The 19,028-nt window shown below is 42.6% G+C and overlaps 1 protein-coding gene across 1 annotated transcript; it reads left to right on the top strand.

Moving 5' to 3' along the window:
* The first annotated feature begins 424 nt into the window (after positions 1–424).
* Positions 425–18,873, top strand: brwd3 (bromodomain and WD repeat domain containing 3). The gene is made up of 40 exons (XM_061739951.1): positions 425–593; positions 704–762; positions 867–896; positions 1,068–1,127; positions 3,033–3,183; positions 3,351–3,449; positions 3,580–3,740; positions 3,911–4,132; positions 4,275–4,375; positions 4,474–4,544; positions 5,848–5,948; positions 6,059–6,099; positions 6,179–6,283; positions 6,387–6,537; positions 6,654–6,788; positions 6,867–6,995; positions 7,115–7,340; positions 7,441–7,581; positions 7,804–7,984; positions 8,838–8,931; positions 9,034–9,204; positions 9,276–9,349; positions 9,440–9,632; positions 9,753–9,863; positions 9,947–10,054; positions 10,167–10,291; positions 10,396–10,478; positions 10,577–10,688; positions 10,776–10,837; positions 12,183–12,338; positions 12,429–12,549; positions 13,058–13,183; positions 13,276–13,351; positions 13,440–13,490; positions 13,587–13,730; positions 13,840–13,992; positions 14,082–14,251; positions 14,969–15,057; positions 16,024–16,158; positions 16,245–18,873. The coding sequence occupies exons 1-40, from the start codon at positions 560–562 to the stop codon at positions 17,165–17,167; spliced, it is 5,475 nt and encodes a 1,824-aa protein (XP_061595935.1). The 5' UTR covers positions 425–559; the 3' UTR covers positions 17,168–18,873.
* Positions 18,874–19,028: the final 155 nt, after the last annotated feature.

Raw genomic sequence — 19,028 nt, 5'->3', positions numbered from 1 at the left:
ATATGTATATTATTGAAGACATACTGGTAGCAATGCACCTTTCATTAACTGCTGCACTTTTCACTTTTTTTTTTTTTTTTTTTTTTTTTTTTTAAATTGTATATATATATTAATAAGATCTGTCATTTGTCTATTTACTGTACAGTGAGCAAAAATAACCGCATCAAATTCCCTGTCTTGGCCAATAAACCTGATTCTGATTCTTATTTTAGGCACCATGTATTATCCGTATTGTGTGAATTATGGTAAACCACAAAAGATATTCCTAACCAGGATAAAATTAAATCAATAATAATAATTGTTTAAATGTGTTACACTTATGGAAGCATATTTATTATCCATATCTAAAACTATTGGCCTAAATTGTCCATTTGAATATGTATATTACTGAAGACCCGCGCTGCAGTGTCGCGTTGCTCCGGCAGGGGGCGCAAGTGCGCAGGCGCAGCTGGACCGTGAACAACCAGAGAAGGAGGCCGTTAGCCACAGTTAGCTCACCGGCGGCTAACGAGCAAGCTACCACAGCAAATCGGTCAAATGTCCCCCGGTCCGACAGGCGATGGCGAGGGAACGGGTTTCACAAACCGAGGCTGGTGGGTTCCGACCTTTTTATCGTTGGTTTCTTCCTGAAAAGTGTTGCATTTGCAGAGTTTGCAGCTGTTTTACCAGCAGCTAATGTGGCTGCTGACTCTATCTCTTCCAGAACTGTATTACCTCATCGCCAGATTTCTCCAATCTGGACCATGCTTAAAGGCAGCACAGGTAACATCCTGCAGGGAGATTATTAACGCCTAATTTAGGATATATTTGGTTTGAATCGGGCCAGGTTTGAGCTGATAAAGCTGAGCATGTGTCTGTGTTGTTAGGTTCTGGTGCAGGAGCTGGAGGAGTTTGAGGTGAGTCCACCTGCAGCTTTCTCTGTCTATTCTCAATAATATTACCTGTGTGACCGCTGTGGAGCACATCTGGCACATTTATCGGACGAGGTTTCGGAAAAAAGCGAGTTTCTCGGCCGACTAGGAGCTTTGTAGCTTAGCGTGGTCGCTAATGGGTTGTTTTTACTCCAGCTGGTCCCGCAGAGATGGAGCTGGGACGGAGAGAAAAGCAAACGGACCTTCCAAGAATGGGTGAGCTGAAACTGTCCTCATTAACTCCTTCATCAAATTTAACATTCTGTTCACTTTTAATTCCACAGTCGTCTCTCAAGAATTGCTCTTTGGTCTTTATTAAATTTATCACCCTCGATAAGTGCGGTAGAAATTGGTTTGTGTTTATTAGAAAATATTAAACATCGGTTTTAGTAGTGGCCTGTTGATAAATAACTATGCCGCGTTCCATTTGTCATCGGAAGTGGGAATTTCCCAGTTCCCAGTCGGATTTTTCAACTGGAACGCCCCTCGAAGTGGGATTTCCCACTGGGAAAGTGGGAGAGTCTTCACCACCCCCGAGTTCACATTCCAAGATGGCTGCCCCGGTTGTAAACAGTAGAAGAGAGCTCTGTAAAAATTCGTAGCACTTCTTTCTAGTTTTGGTCACACTAAATCAGTCATATACAAGTATTGTTCAGCATATATATGCTGCTATAGTGTACTTCACAATTTTCATGTGGTATATGTGAACTACAAACTTGTTTTCCGACTTTGTAACTGGAACGCTGGTAACTCGGCTGTGACGTCATTCCCAGTTCCGACTTCCGTCTTCCGAGGTAAATGGAACGCAGCATAAATACAGGCGATGCTATTGTGTGAGCTAGTAGGCGGGTAGAACGGGGACGAGGGCGGCTGCTGATTGGCTGAAACAGATTCAGTGAGCTGTCAGTCTTCCTTTAGAGCCAATCAGATCGTAGTTGCGTCATCGTGTGAACAGGAAGACTGCTAAAAGTCTTCTTTTCATTGGCTGCTAGGTTTCTTTGTCCCGCCTACTCCTTTCCACTCACTCCTCTTTCTGACTCGGTACAAAAACATTCTGCATTTTAACTTTTATTAAATAATATGAGGTTCTAATGGCCAATTGAAAAAAAAAAAAAAACCTTTTAAATTGCACCCCATTTATATTGCACAATGCAGGTTGACCTATTGTTGTTGTGTGTGTGTGTCCGTGTGTGTGTCCGTGTGTGTGTCCGTGTCCGTAAATACCTTATTTGATAAAGCATTGTTTCCCTCAGTTACTTCAATGAATTTGTCAGAAACCATCATTTAATAAAAATTAAGCTAACAAATGAATTAAAAGTATGCAAGAACACGAGAGACATTTTTGATCATATTTGTAGTTAGTTTATTACAAAATGCTGATACACATCTCTGCAAACTAATTACAAATGTGTTTTTGTTTACTTTTAATTATTACAGTCATACTCTTAATAAACCGTGCAAGTTTATTTCATAGAAAAAACATATTCTGATGAATAAAGCTACAATTTTATGCTACTGTTTGTAAATAGCATACGTTTAGTGCTTCCTCCCAGCCAAAGAGACTGAGCAACAGCAGTGTTAAAAAAAAGCTGCAGAAAGTAAAAGATAAGCTTCACCAGGGATAGAAAAAAACAAGCAGTAAAGTAAATTAAAACCTTATTTATTTTTAGAAATGTTTACATCGAGTTACTTCACTGCCCATTTTTATGTATAAGTCCTTGCTCTTCTGTGTGAGCTTTCTGGTTATTTAGTTCAGGTTTAACCTTCTCAACTGACTGCTGCATCAGGATCCTCCTCACAAAAGCAGGGTGTTATTGGCTGGTGTCTCTACCCCTCCTGTCTTAAATGTCCAACAGCATTTAAAGCACAACAAAATCAAACAATCAAAGAAAATACACTTCACCTCATTTCCAACGTGTGCATGCTTTAGAGGGTTCTTTGTTTGCGAGTCTGGGTTTTGTCAATCAAAATTGTATTTAGTCTGCCTGTTGTTTTTTTTTTTTTTTTTCAGTGGTTGTTTTGATTGAATGCAACTGAAATATTTGTATTTTGCTCATTTATTTCTATTAGATCCATCATTTTATAATCCTACATGATTATTAATGATTTTGATGTCTGCAGATGATTTTGAACCAGCACATTCCTGCAGACTATCTGCTCCGGGTTTGTCAGCGGATAGGTCCGTTGATAGAGAAGGAGATCCCACCTAGTGTTCCTGGAGCCCCGACTCTTCTGGGGCTGGGAAGACAGTCTTTGCTTCGCACCACCAAAAGTGAGCATTTGTCTCCCGTACACCTTGATTATTGTCTCTTTGTTTGTTTTTGATCAGTTCAACCGGCACATTCTAAATGTAACTTCATACCCTTATTGTTAGTATTTATTATATTTGTGGAAATGTATTTGATTTCGTGTCATTTTAAACTGATCTGTGTAAAATAGGTTGCAGCCACAAAGTATGTTGTGGCTCAGCTGTTGCTGCACTCCACAGAGGACGTCCACCAGAACCTCCAGCCACCAATGGAAATGTTCCTAATGTTGGTGTGTGAAAATTCATTTATTTATATATTTTTAACTTAACTTTCAGACGTGTATAATACATTCCTCTGACATAGTTCATACTTTACGTTATAGTCTGTTAATAATGAATTTCTTACTTTTCTTGATCAAGTGTCCATCATGGGCGCTCGCCAGGCCACAGGTACCGCTCGTTTTGGCCAGGCCATGCCATCTTCCTCCTACCAGCACCTGAAGATACACAAGCGTATCCTTGGCCACCTTTCCTCAGTCTACTGTGTGGCCTTTGACCGCACTGGTCGGCGCATATTTACAGTGAGTGATGATTTGGGGGTTTGAGGTTATTGCATCTTTATCAAAGGCATCACAGTGGTAGTTTTTGGTTATTTATTTGAGTTTTTATTCAAATCTGAATAATCTTTTGAAGTGAAGGAGGAGTGGCGTTCACTTTTTTTTTTTTTTTTTGTCATCCTCTTGCGTTTCAGGGTTCTGATGACTGCCTTGTGAAAATCTGGGCCACCGACGATGGCCGGCTCCTGGCAACCCTCCGTGGCCACTCAGCAGAGATCTGTGACATGGCTGTGAACCATGAGAACAGTCTCATCGCCTCAGCCAGCTGTGACAAAATCATCAGAGTGTGGTGCCTTCGGACCTGTGCCCCCATCGCTATCTTGCAGGCCCATGCTGCCTCCATCACATCCATACAGGTGTCCATACAGATTTCACATCCGCCATCTAAAGTCCAAACATCTTAAATAACTACTTAAACTGAGAGGAAGAAAAACCAGATCATACTTCAAGTTCTGAAAGTGAAATCGTCTCACTTCACGTCTTTGTCTGTCCTTCTAGTTTTGTCCTGCAGCCAGGGGGACGGTGCGATACCTTGCCTCAACAGGTGCAGATGGCATGGTGTGTTTCTGGAAATGGCACTCACTCAGCTTGAAATTTAAGTAAGTACTGACCTATCTAATACAATGTTTTATAGCACTTCCTTTTTTTTGTTGTCATGAACACAACTACAACCTTTCTTTTAATCCTTTTTACTTAGTGATCAACCAGTCAAGTTTGTTGAGCGGTCACGGCCAGGAGTCCAAGTCTCGACTTCCTCCTTCAGTAGTGGTAAGTGCATTTACGTGCCTGCTCACATTTCAGTGTTTAGATGTATTCTTCCTAAACTACTGTCATGAGTAAAACAGTTAAAAGCAGAAACTGCACAGTCCTCCTGAAACCAGTCAGCTACTCTCTGATTCTACCTCTCTGACCACAGGAAGTTCACATAGCAGATATCTTGGTTAAGACTTCCTCTTACTGACTCATAGTCTTGGAAAGCAGATCGCTTTCCAGAAAGTATAATACAAAACCAACTAAATGATCCTCACAAGACAGAATATGGTTTCTAGATTCTGTTTCAGTCCTTGTATTTTAGTCAACGCTCGAAGGTCACAAACATGTAACCAGTGAATGAATAACAGAATTACTGAGCTTAAATAGCCATTAATGTCACCTTGATTCATTTATTCTGCACAGTTTTGGCAGTGCAATTTGAAATGTATCTTTTTTTATTACAGGGTTCAAGAAATTATAGGCATACTGATGTGTCCTAATGTGCAAATCGTGATTATCTCGTAATGACTCATAATTAAATTGGCCTTCTGATTATTCAGTCTATGAGTGTTCATTATGAAAATAAAAAAACTGTGTCCTTTCCTGCAGAGCCTTTATAGCCGTATAACTGTGAACCATATAACATTTTCATTATGCATGTGTTTCTTCCTAATTCTCTTCCTGGAAGTAGAATGAACTCAGTTTAATTAGCTGTTTTAATAAACCTTTGGTGTGTGTGGTATGAAGTAGTATCATGATTAAATGAGATGTGGCCTAACCAAAAAAAGTATATACATTTTTTTTTAATTGAAAACTGTTTTGCAGAAGGAAAAATCTTTTAAAAGTTTACTAAAGGGGGCATATTATTAACATTATTCTTTAGAGTTCATATATATAAAGGTCTTAGATGTAACTAACTACTACTCAAAACTTTAATGTAAGGTAACCATGTCACCTGTTTATTCTGGCCACTTAAATTTGAGAGAAAATAAATAATAATTTAATGAGTAGTACAGATTAGCAGGAAACTGTGACATCACTGACTGAGTAGAGTCATCAAACCTCTGCAATAAGGGGCAACGTCCAGTTTCTGGCGTCCATGGACGCTGGCTGCAACCTGGGCTAATTGGAGAACAGTCTCCTGCTCGTTGGTCCCTGGCAACAGCTGGAACAGCTGGCTCCTCCCTCTGGATTTTCTGTCAAAAAAACAAAACATATCTATTAGAATCATAACCCTTTTAAAAATGAGGGTATGCTATGATTTGGATGTTGTAGACTCAGTGTTTTACCGTCATTTTGTTGTGTTTACTGTCATTAGGTGGCATATTTATGGTCACTGGTGGCACAGATCACATGATAAGGGTCTACTACCTTGGTGCTGAAACTCCAATGAAGGTCGCTGAGATGGATTCTCACACGGTAAGAAATAAACGCAATACTGTCTACATGTTTGATTCACTTTAACACTCAGAAATTAATTTAAACAGACTCTTAATAACAATTATTTTTGTTAATTGATTTCCTCTTAGGATAAAGTCGTGGTGGTCCAGTTTAGCAACAACAGTGAAGGGTGAGATATAAATAGACTTTAAATAATCTTTATGAGCGGTATAAAGCCCCGACCGTTTTCAATGTCTATGCTTCTCCAGTCTGAGGTTTGTGAGCGGCAGTCGTGACGGCACCGCCAGGATCTGGCACTACCAGCAACAAGAGTGGAAGAGCATCACTCTCGACATGGCGGCAAAACTACCTGGGTAAGAGAGGAAATGGTGTTGGACGACAGGCTTCCACATTGCTGATTTTTTTTTTTGTTTTGTTTTTTTTTGTGTTCATGTGTTTTGGGATGCTTTCTTCTAGGAGTACTGTTGCCAATGGCGACGATAAGGCCAAGTTGATAGTGACCATGGTGGCCTGGGATCGCAGAGATAGAACCGTCATCACAGCAGTGTCGAACTACCTGCTCAAAGTGTGGAGCTCAACATCTGGACAGCTGCTGCATGTTTTGTCTGTGAGTAGCTGTATATTCAGTGTGGAATCCTACAAGTGTCAAAAAAAAAAAATGATTGAAGACTGCTGTCTTTGGCATTCAGGCCACTCTTAATATTTACGCATTATCTGTTCAAGGGACACGATGATGAGGTGTTTGTGTTGGAAGCCCACCCCTTTGACCCGCGCATTATGTTATCTGCCGGCCACGACGGCAACATCTACATCTGGGACCTAACCAAAGGAGTCAAGATCCGCAACTTCTTCAACATGGTAATGAATGATCGGTGCGGTGGTGTCGTCCTCTGTGAGTTTCGGCAGCGTCGAGTTAATGTTACATTCTTGTTTCAGATTGAGGGCCAGGGTCACGGTGCTATTTATGACTGCAAGTTTTCAGTGGATGGGCTGCATTTCGCCTGCACTGATTCACATGGTCATTTGCTAATTTCTGGTTTTGGCTGCAGCAGACCATACGAGAAGGTACTAGTCATTGAAATGTGTTGAATGTATTCATAATAATTTCTTATTTTTCTCTTTTTTTTTTTGGCCATTTGTCTTTATCTCAGGAATCTTTATTTCTTCTCTTTATCCTCCTCCAGATTCCTGACCAGATGTTCTTCCACACGGACTACCGGCCTCTCATCCGGGACGCTAATAACTACGTCCTGGATGAGCAGACGCAGCAGGCTCCTCACCTCATGCCTTCACCGTTTCTTGTGGATGTTGATGGGAATCCTCATCCTCCTCACTATCAGCGGCTGGTGCCGGGAAGGGAGAACTGCAAGGAGGACCTGCTAGTACCTCAGCTGGGATACATGGCTAACAGTAACTAGCCCGCTCACTTTTCAAAACTTTAATCATAACTTCATCGTAGTAAATAAGACCGACAGAGTTTAAACCTATATTGTTCTTGTTTCGTGCTCAGGTGATGGCGAGTTGGTTGAGCAGGTACTTGGCCAGCAAACGTTGGAAAACGGTGAAAGCCTATTGGACAATCTCATCAGACAGTTGCAGAATGAGCAGGATGGGCGTCACAATGCAGAACCAGAAGCTGAAGGGGAAGCGGGTATGTTTTCCTTGCTGGTTATTTAAGTGGCAGGCAGTCTGTTTTTGGTCAGTTTATAGGGATTTAGATAATACACCTGCAGTTTGGAGCTATATAACAAGTGTGGTTTTTATTTTTTTAATGATATATTTAATATTTTTAACATATTAAGTTCCTTCCTTCGGAGGGTATGTAGATGATATATTGAGCTGTGACTACAGGCCAATAAATGTGTGTTTCCAGATGCTGCAGAGGGCGAGGTGGTGCCGTCCTCTCCCCCTGCTGAAGCTCAACCCACTGAGCAGGTGGACAGGGTTTGGCAAATGCAACATAATTCCCTCCGTAGTCAAGTGGCCACAGAGAGGGACCTGCTGGCTTGGAGTCGCAGAGTCGTGGTTAATGAGCTCCCACGAGGGACCTTCAGGTGAGACCAGTACTCGAGTAAGAAATCAGGGGGGATGGTGGATTTTATCATATGGGGACAGATAATTTGTGCTGATTACAAATAATATAATATATTACAAATAATGGCACTGACCAAAACACCTGCAGGAATGACATAGCAGCAGTTAAATGCAGCCTTCTGCAAGCTTTAAATATCCACTGGGCTTACATCTAATACATCAAAACACAAAAATAAAAAACAGTTTTCTGAACTTATCAATATGACTCTGTCCTTCACAGGATAATTAAAATGGTTCACTGCAAAAACTCAAAATAAGAATATTTGTCTTATTTCTAGTTAAAATGTCTCATTTTAGTAAAAAATCTTATTACACTTAAAACAAGACTCATCACTGGGAAAAAACAACAATTTTCACCTGTTTCAAGTAGATTTTCACTTGAAATAAGTAGAAAAATCAGCCAGGGGAACAATATTTTTTTTGCTTGTAATGAGAAGATAAATCTTGTCCCACTGGCAGATTTTTCTACTTATTTCAAGTGAAAATCTACTTGAAACAGGTGAAAATTGTCAAATAAGTTATTTTTATGGTGTTATTTTTCTGGTGATGACTCTAAATGTTGAAATAGCAGTAAAACCACATTCATTGATGAAATGATATAAGGGATGGAAAGGGGGGATGGCAGTTTTACAGGGGGGATGATTTTTACTGTTTTTATTTCAGGGGGGATGCCGTCCCCCCTCATCCCCCTTCAACTCGAGTACTGGGTGAGACAGATTAAAAGAACCTATGTAGTTTTAAGGATTAGGCATAAAGCAGTAAGTGATTTGTACATTTTGTAATGATTCTCATCTTGATGGATTATTTTTCTAGAGTTTTAGAGGATTGCAGACGAGCCAAAGGTGACATGGAGTGTTCTCTTTACAACTCGGAGAGGAGGAAGAAACCAGTGATGTGCACCCCCAAGGTCTGCTGCTTTCCAACTCACTGTTTCATAAGTCAGAAAGACTGTGTGTGTTTGTTTCTATTCCTGAATCTTCATTTTCTATTCACCTTCTGAACCTTGTAGAACGACCCTCTGGCGTCACGCCTGCGCTCCCTGCGGCCGACGAAGAAGAAGAAGCAGCAGCACCACACCTATCAGACTCGCTCCGCTCAAGTCCGCCGTCCCGGAACGAGGTCTCGAAACCCAAGCACCCGACGTAACTCTGACAGCCAGGTGGACTCAGACAGTGGAGATGTACGTGCAACGTTGGACATGCTGTAGAAATTCATTTTGTACAGTAATAACATTAATCTTTGCACTTACAGGCAGAAGAACAGGCGGAGCAATCTGAAGCCTCGTCTGACGGTGAAACTCGGTGGCAGAGTGAAAGCAGCTCCAGGTTTACTTATGATGCTTACTTTTGGCTGATGGGTGTTTTCAGAGTGCAGGACCGGTCTCCCCCTTACCAACATCTGTCTTTAATTTGTAGTGACTCTTCCAGTGAATACTCTGATTGGACTGCTGATGCCGGGATCAACCTGCAGCCACCGAAGCGACCGACCAGGAGGCCCGTGCAACCTTCAGGTTACAGCAGCTCCGAGGAGGAAGAGGGGGGCGACGAGGCCAAGAAGGCAAAGAAGAAGGAAAAACAGAAGAAGAAAAAGCCCAAAGAGACCAAACAGGTCCGTCCCACTGAAAGCATTTCTTAAAAATATGTTTTAATTTCCCTCTCACTGTACTTTTGAAGACAGAAAATAAGACCAGTTTTGCACCTAACTGCTTAACAAACTGTACACACTCAGAAACCCACGTCCTCTCTGGCTGGACTTAATGCCGAGGAGTGGCTGCCGCCGTCATGGATAATGGAAACCATCCCACGCCGCTCTCCTTTTGTCCCACAAATGGGAGATGAAGTAAGAACTGGTACTCTGACGTTAAAGAAAAATATATTTCTTAACACATATTCCTAATCAATGGTTGTCGGTTCCTCCCGCAGCTCATCTACTTCAAACAGGGCCACCAGGCCTACGTGCGGGCCGTTCGCCGGGCCAAGGCCTACACCGTCAACCCTCAGAAGCAGCCGTGGAACAGACTCAATCTCAGGGTGAGGAACGCCTCTTCTGTCTGTCGGACGTTACGTACTCCGTTATAAAAGTCCCACTTAAGTGGACTTAAAGTTAGCTTTTAGAAAAAAAATCCTCCTTATGTCATTTAAGGACCAGGAATCTGTGAAGGTGGTTGGAATTAAATATGAAGTGGGACCTCCCACCGTCTGCTGCCTCAAGCTGGCTTTATTAGACCCCGTCTCAAGGAAGATGACCAATGAGTCTTTCTCTTTAAAGTAAGTGTCTATATCCAGAACATTAGTAGTAATCATCTGAAACTCCAACACATGTGCAGCATTTCACCATTCCTTTTGTTTTTTCCCCTTCTCATTGTCACAAGGTATCATGATATGCCCGATGTAATAGATTTCCTTGTGCTGCAGCAGTTTTACAACGAAGCTAAAGAGCACAACTGGCAACCAGGTTGGCTAGATTGCTTTCTCTCTTTTTTTGAGACAGTGTTTGTCGCTCACGTTGATTGTTGAGGACTTTCTTCCCCTGATGTTGGATCTTCTGTGCAGGTTCGAGGTTCCGCAGCATCATTGATGACGCCTGGTGGTTCGGGTCTGTGGAGGACCAGGAGCCCCTGCAGTCGGATTATCCGGATAGCCTGTTTCAGTGCTACGCAGTAAAGTATGTTCATGTCTGGAGCTGCCACCCTTCTTTGCTAACTATGTGCTTTGTTTTATTTATGTTAATCATATGTGTATCTTCATTCAGATGGGATAACGGTGAGCGGGAGAGAATGAGCCCGTGGGATATGGAACCTATTCCAGAGGAAGGTCAGTAGAGTCGTCAGGACTAATCAGACTTCCATTTAACTTCCTTTTATACGTGTAATTGGAGGATTTTGTTAAAAATAGTTCACTCTTTTGTCTTTTTCAGGGCTAATTTTCTTTAACAGTTGTAGATGGGGCGGGCGCATTAAAAAAGTTGGTTAATCTTGTTATGACATTCAAACATTTGGAGTTGGTGACAGCACAAAAATTAACTTTGTGAAAAGATTTAATTGTAGTATTTTAGTTAGTTGTCATGTTGTGTCCCCACCTCCACTACAAAAACAACACTCATTTAAGATTATATGTAGTCATAATTCAAATTGAATGAATGAATTTATTTCAGACAATTACCACAAACGTGATTGGTAAACAGTATTTACAAAAGAACAATCCCAAACAACATGTACATATTCACCAGTATTAGCTCATCACTGTAATATTCATATATACATTTGTACATAATAGAAAAATAATATAAACAACATTTCCAATTGAATAAACTTGTCTGAAAAGGGGTATTAATAAGCAAGAAATGTTATTCATACCCCTTCTCCGTCTAATTACCCTTATAGTAACCTTCTTGTTTCATTTCTATGCTTATATCCAAAATTCACAAAAATGTATTTATTTCAGTTTAAAGGCTTATGTAAATCAACAAAATAGTAAAGGATTTTTATGATATGCATGAAGCTAAGCATGGATACTGTAAAACATATCCTTCCATTCAATTTGCTTAAATTATATTCTACCCTGTTCACCTCCACTTGGTGTCATCGGAGTCTTTGACACTTGTGGTTACTGTTTTTGACGTAGTCTGACGTGCGACGGGTTCAGATGTTCATTTTCCCATAATTGGCTTTTTGTGTAATTCTTTTTATCAGTAGCAGGATGGTGCTGTGGAAAAAATGGTTATATAGAATTATATATTCTAGCAGCATGGAAAGCATTTTGCTGCTGTGGACGAAGCATCTAGAACAAAAAAGATTGCTAGTTTTCTCTAGGATATGTTGTGATTAAGAAATACACAAAATAATTAAGAGTTTCTTTGTTTTGTGACAGAGATAACTTTAGCTCTATTACATTACCTTGTTACTTCAACTCACTGTTTGTTGCTGTGGAGAGGCGTGCGGGCTCTCACAAGAAACATACCATATTTTGTAAATAATATAAACAAAATCCTTATTCCATTCACCCGAGAAGCCGTAAATTGAAGTTCGTGATGGTGAATGACGCAGAAGCCTCTTGTAGAGAAGTCACGGAGAATGCTTTGTTTCCTGCTTTTATAAGGCGCTGATGACAGATTTAGTTTTTCTAACTTGGTTCCTGACACATTCTCTGGCTCCATCAGCCGCCTTGCCAGAACAGGTCGGTGACGGTGTGGAGGTCTCGGAGGAGGAGTTTACAGCTCTGCTCTACGAGCCTCAGGAAGGAGAGTGGGGGGCTCACACGCGAGACGAAGACTGTGAGAGAGTCATCTGTGGCATCGACCAGCTCGTCACACTGGGTAGGCCACGAGAGGATCACAAGTTTATCACAGGAAGGTGACCCCCCCCCGTCCACCCTCGTGTCTGATCTGGCGCTTGTTTGTCCGCAGATGTCGCCAAAGCCTTCACATTACCGGTAAACCTGCAGGACTACCCTCTGTACTGCACTGTCGTGGCTTACCCCACCGACCTCAGCACGGTCCGCAAGCGGCTGGAGAATCGCTTCTACAGGTGAACAAAGTTCAGCGTTTTTCCTCGGAAATGTTTGCAGGGACCCGATGCTTTACAGTAGGGCTGGGCGATTTTGGACAAAAATAAAATCCCGGTATTTTTTTTCTCTGAAAACCTGATTTTCGATTTCGATTTTTTTGGTAAAACTACAAAAGACAATGGGATAAATTGTTTAAAATATTTTATCTTTATTTTTAAAGAAAAATAGCAAACAAATTTCCCTATTGGGAATGAAGTGCAAATGAAAGATACTGTTAATCCTCCTTGAGTTTAGCAAAGTGACAACATTTACAATTTTCTTGACCAAACAAAGATGACTAGACGAGCTCTGTCTGTAATGCAGCCAGCTGCAAGAAAGGAAAATCGATTTTCCGATTTTCCTTTTTTAACATCGATTTTGATTAATAAATCCGATTTAGATTTTAAATCGATTAATCGCACAGCCCTACTTTACAGCGTGTCTTCCTTCTCCTTCCTTGCTGCAAACTGACGTTACTTTCTGCCGCAGGCGGATCTCTGCATTAATGTGGGAGGTGCGTTACATCGAACACAACGCCCGCACCTTCAACGAACCCCAAAGCCCAATCGTAGCAGCAGCTAAGGTGGTCACCGACGTTCTCCTCCACTACATCGGGTAAGACTGCTTCCCCTGTATTACAGACTTCTCACTGTAACAAGCAAGTTTCCTACAGGTGTCTAACTTTCTTAATTAATGTTGTCCATCAGAGACCAGAGCTGCACTGACATCCTGGACTTGTATCACAAACTGAGGTCTGAGGTCAGCAGTGGAGAAGAGGCTGAGGTGGGAGGATGGGATTGTTAAAATATGTGCCACAATGTTCATCTGAGCCATGAAAGTTTTTATTAAGGTTGTGTTTATGCCTCTGTAGGTTGACTTAGATGTGGATTCAGACACTCCAGGGACATCTACAGGGCATCGGGTAAGAAAGATCAGCCTCTAACCGGTCGTCTTGAGCCGTGATGTGAAATCTGACGTCAGTCGCAGTTGCGGTGAAACTCATTTGTCTCTCTGTCAGGGGGGCGACCCTAATTCCAAGCAGCGAGGTGTGGTTTTGGATGTGACGGCATGGCGGAGCCAGTGCAAAGAGCTGCTGCGCCGGATGGTGGTCTCCCATGATTCAGAACCGTTCAGACAGCCTGTGGATCTCTTCGAGTACCCGGTAAAAACACCCCGTCTGATTATGATATAAGGCTGCCCGTGTTTGAAAGTGTTTTAGACTAAATTCAGAAGGTTTTTCTGTTGGTATTCATGCTTTTGGTTCTGCTCAGGACTATCGAGACATTATCGACACGCCCATGGATCTTTGCACGGTGTCGGAGACGCTGGTGGCAGGAAACTACGGGAGTCCCCTGGAGTTTGCCAAAGATGTTCGCCTCATTTTCATCAACTCTAAAGCTTACACACCGAACAAGAAATCACAGGTGATGTCCTAACAGAGAAAAAAAAACATATTTTAAAGGTAATCTTGTAGGGAAAATTAATTTGTTTGTTTTGTTTTTTAAATCTCCAGATCTATTTCATGACCCTCAGCTTATCAGCCTTCTTTGAAAAACAAATAATCTCCATAATCGCTGACTACAAGTCAGCCATTCAGAAGGAGCGGCGGACGCGCCAGAGACTGAGTTCCAGGAACAGGTTGCACAACGGAGGCACCTCCCCGCCTCGTAGTCCATCCCGCAGGTACTTCAGCAGGTCTGCAGCAGGTTCTGCAGCAGGTTCTTCAGCAGGTTCTTCAGCAGGTTCTTCAGCAGGTTCTTCAGCAGGTCTGCAGCAGGTCTGCAACAGGTTCTTCAGCAGGTCTGCAGCAGGTACTTCAGCAGGTCTGCAGCAGGTACTTCAGCAGGTCTGCAGCAGGTCTGCAGCAGGTTCTTCAGCAGGTCTGCAGCAGGTTCTTCAGCAGGTCTGCAGCAGGTCTGCAGCAGGTCTGCAGCAGGTCTGCAGCAGGTTCTTCAGCAGGTTCTTCAGCAGGTCTGCAGCAGGTTCTTCAGCAGGTTCTTCAGCAGGTTCTTCAGCAGGTTCTTCAGCAGGTTCTTCAGCAGGTTCTGCAGCAGGTTCTGCAGCAGGGGTGGGCAGTGCTGGTCCTCGGGGCTCGCTGTCCTGCATGTTTTAGATGTTCCCCTGATACAAATAACTGTGTCTTTAACATTCTTGTGCAGACTTTTGAAGCTGATGATGATCCATTAATTTGAATTGGGTGTGTTGAAACAGGGAAACATGTAAAAGATGCAGAACGCCGGCCAGGACCAGGATTGCCCTCCCCTGGTCTATTTGTAAATACAGAAAATGATGTATCTCAGTAATGCTGCATTCAAAAGTTTGACAGTTGCAAGAACCCTGCCGTGATGTTTTTATAATCATTGTGAAATGTTGCTGCTTTTCTGATTTGTATATTTTCAGCCTTAAAAGGAGGCAGAAGTCAGGGAAAGTGTCTGAGACGAATGAACTGCAGATCTCAAGGAAGAGGCGCTCTCGGAGACCATATCAGGGTACGACCGCATCGCTGGCTCCCTCATCATAGCACTGTAAACTGTTTACATTTAAATGTGTCCACGTGGAGCAGATTCAGTCTCTAATCAGTTTTCACAGCCTCAGTTGTCGTAAATACATGTAATATACATTGAAACATCAGCTGGTAATATTGTCAATGTGTCATTGTTGACAGGCTACATGCTAAAAGGAGCCAAAGGTTGATGCTTTAAATACTTTTACATGCCAGGATATTGTATCCCACAAAAGTTGGGGTACTTTATGAAGAGTATATGAAAATCACAAACCCATGGACCCTCTTCTTCTTGGAAACCATGGATGCTGCGTCCTTGGTTTTCCAGATGGAGGTTCAACTCTAGATTTGTAATAACGGTTCCTGATCATGTTCACACGTCTCCTTCTTTTCACGTTGGAGCTTTAATCTGCGTTGGTGAACAGCACAGCAGACTACCTTACGGGAGCATTTCTGAGTCCATGCAGAGGTTCTTCAGTACTGAATCCTTCCTGATCTAATGCCGTCTTGAGGATCCACAGTCGTCCAGTATTGATTCTGAGTCTAATCTTTAGTGCAGATTTCTCCAGATCCTCAGAATCTTTTTATTATATTATGTCCTGTAGATTAGGAGCATTATCCTAAAATTGTTTAACAATTTGTAGATGTTTGAAAATTAGTGAATCTGCCCATTTGGTTTTTTAGATGATGTCTGTCTAACATCATGTTTTATACTTGATAATGTTGCTTAACCGTTTTACTGCGACTGACGTTTCTGAACTGCTATTCTTCATGAATTTCATGTGTTTTTATGTTCTATTGTGACTAAAATATGTTTTTGTGAGATTTATAAATCATTTACATTTGCGTTTCCTGCTTTTTTTGTTGACTCAAGGTTGTTTTTATGTAACTCACATGCTTTCATGTGTTTTCTAAAGAAATGTGGTTGTTAATTATTGTGTTGCTGCTTCAGCTCAACAAAGCAGCAGTGTAGCAGAGGAAGAGGAGAGCCAGCCTTCCTCCCCAAGTTCAGGGACAAGTGTGGAGAGCAGAGGTCAAGGGCCGAATCGGACGACCCGAAGCCGAGCGACTCCAGTGAAGAAGTCAGGTATCACGAGCCATTTATTCTGTTATTCACACATTTCAGTTTTACAGTTGCAGTGCAGGTTTGATCACCGTCTGGTGTTGAAACAGGGAAACGGCGTAACTTGCACCCGAGCAAAGACTCCAGACAGAGGAACGAGCAGGAAACGCTCCGGTCCGGAGACGGCGAGGGAACATCCAAATCCAGCAGCTCCTCGTCCGAGTCATCCTCATCATCTTCATCATCCTCATCTTCGTCATCATCATCATCCTCTTCCTCCTCATCATCCGACAGTGACAACAGCTCGGATTCCGAGGTGGAGAAGTACGCGGAGGGAGGCGATCACGACTACAGCAAAGCCCCCCGCCTGCCGCTGCGCCTCTCGTTGAAGGGCAAGATGGCGGCGGCCTCAGGGAAAAGGAGACACCAAGGAGAGGAGGAGGAGGAGGCGGCGGCGCAGGCGCCCAAACGAGCACGAATACAGCTGCCGGTGAAGAAGGATGAGGAGGAGGAGGAGGAGGAGAAGGAAGAGGAGGAAGATGCAGAGGAGGAGAAGGAAGAAGATGAAGATGCAGAGGAGGAGGAGAAGGAGGAGGATGAAGATGCAGAGGAGGAGAAGGAGGATGACGATGAGGAGGAGGAGGAGGAGGAGGAGGAAGAAGAGGAGGAGGAGGAAGAGGTGGAACTTCAGCAACAGGTGGATGTAAGACACATGGAGGAAGATGGAGAAGATGAAGAGGAGCCTGATGAGGAAGAAGAGCCTGAAGAAGAAGAGGAGGAGGAGGAAGAGGAAGAGGAGGAGATGCAGAGAGGGGCAGTAGCAGCAAGGAGGAAGCTGAGGAGATCCCGGTGTAAATCCGGGCGGGTGAACACGCGCAACCAGGGCCGCAGGACAGTTGTGTACAGGGATGAATCGGAGGACGACGGTCAGGGCTCCAAGGACCCGCTCAACCTGGGCATGTCCCGCTCAGGACGGGTGCGCCGCATGACGGAGAAGGCCCGCGTCAGCCACCTCATGGGCTGGAGCCACTGACGCGTCGCCCCGTCTCAAACTCCAATAAAACAGAGAACGAAAAACTCTTTCATGAGTAACACATCAGGGATTTTCTTCTTTCTTTTTGTACAAGGGTTTGTAAATAATATATATAGATATAAATGGGTTTCATTTTCTTTGAGACTGCTTCTGAAATCTCAAAAAAACACAAAAATAATAATCATAATAATAGCTGGTGCTCAAACTGTCGCTGGGGGTTTTCCTCCCCGGCTGACGGCGCTACTCCTCTCCAACTGGACTAACTCACCCTGGCCTTACTGCTCGCTCGAGGGGCGATTCTGACCCGGCACAGCTCTCCTCATCCTCCTCATCCTTCGCGCCTCACCTCCAGTCCTAAAACACTACATCCACTCTCCTTCCCTCCCAAGACTTCACGTACAGGTCACCAAAGAAGGATGCCAAAAACAATGGTGCTCACATTTCCGTCTCCTTGAACTTTGTCGATAAGTCCGATTCTCAGCTGCCGCTCATTCAGTCACGCCCGTCGTGGGACTAGTGCGTCACCGTCAGCTTTTGGGGTACCTGCTCTTGCCTCATAACAGCAAGCCTTAGTTTTCAGAGCTCACTTTATTACATTTTTTACAGAATCGTATCTGGATTAGCAATACTGGGAGGACGTCGGTCGAGTCCAATACCACAATCCCTCTTGATGTCCTCACTCTGAATGTTAAGTGTTTTTTTTACTGTTTTACTTTTTTATGATTGACTTCCTTTTTTTATTTGTATTTATTTTATTTTTTTTGGTTCAAATCCTTTTTTTTTTGTTACTTTTTTGTTTTTTGGGTTTAAAAAAAGAAGCCGCTGTCTTTGGTGCGCTTGCATCCGTTCAGCCCCTTCCTCGACTCCTCCACCCAGCACGTGCAAAAGCGAAAGGGTCCTTGCACAACGCTCCCGCAGAAATATATTTATTTTTCCATTGAATTTTTTTTCATAGCTTAGTTTAATGATTTCATATGTTTGTAGTTCTGAGGAAAAATGAGATATTTGCACATTTATCTACTCCATGTGGCAGCTCATTAATAATGATAGTAGAGATTGAAGATGAAACCTCATGATTTTGTGTAAGACTTTAAACTGTGCCAGCACACTTTAATTAACTTTTTTCTTTTTTTTTTGTTAAGTTTGAACGGTTCAATAGTAAACAATCAGACTTCTTTCATCCAATGTGTGGATAAGATCAAAGTCGTCTCTGATTTTTACTGTTGATCTTGCTTTCTGCTTATCTAATGGAAGAAGATGTGCCATTTTCTTCTCGTGGTTTATAACATCACTGGACTGGTGTGTTTCTAACGCTAGGTGCATCAACCTCACTCATGAAGTTCAAATCACTGTTTTGTTTTGTTTTCCTTCGGCCAGTGGCCAGTTATATGAAATGAGACTGTCATTTGCCGTAGATGCTGCATCTTTCTATTCTTTTTTTTTGTTTGTTTTTTTGTTCCTGTTTTTGCATCGATAATGTTTACGTAAAATCTTGTGCTGTTGTGCAAAAATTGTGCTAAATCATCTGAGGCAGACCAGTCGAGAGATGTGCAGAAAAGATGACTCACATTCTCATCTCGGCACCCGCTGAATCCAGGCGTGTGTGCGTGTGTGCGTGTATGTGTTCATTTGAACGAGAGAGTGGATATTTTACAGTTTGGTTTGTATCAGGTTTTCAGAAATAAAACACACAAACCGGCAGTAAACTGTGGGGTGTTGTTTGCAGCCGTATTAACTGGTGCGTCTAAATTATCACCGGTGGCGTAAGAGAGGACTGATCCTACCCTGGAATCATATTTCCGTGTAGTCGATGGCGCTTAGTCTCGCCTGAAAGCATCAGATTAGACAAGTACAACATTCT

Source organism: Cololabis saira, chromosome 14 (genome assembly GCF_033807715.1).
Source record: "Cololabis saira isolate AMF1-May2022 chromosome 14, fColSai1.1, whole genome shotgun sequence".
Taxonomy (NCBI): Eukaryota; Metazoa; Chordata; class Actinopteri; order Beloniformes; family Belonidae; genus Cololabis; species Cololabis saira.
This window is presented reverse-complemented; position numbering and strand designations above follow the sequence as displayed.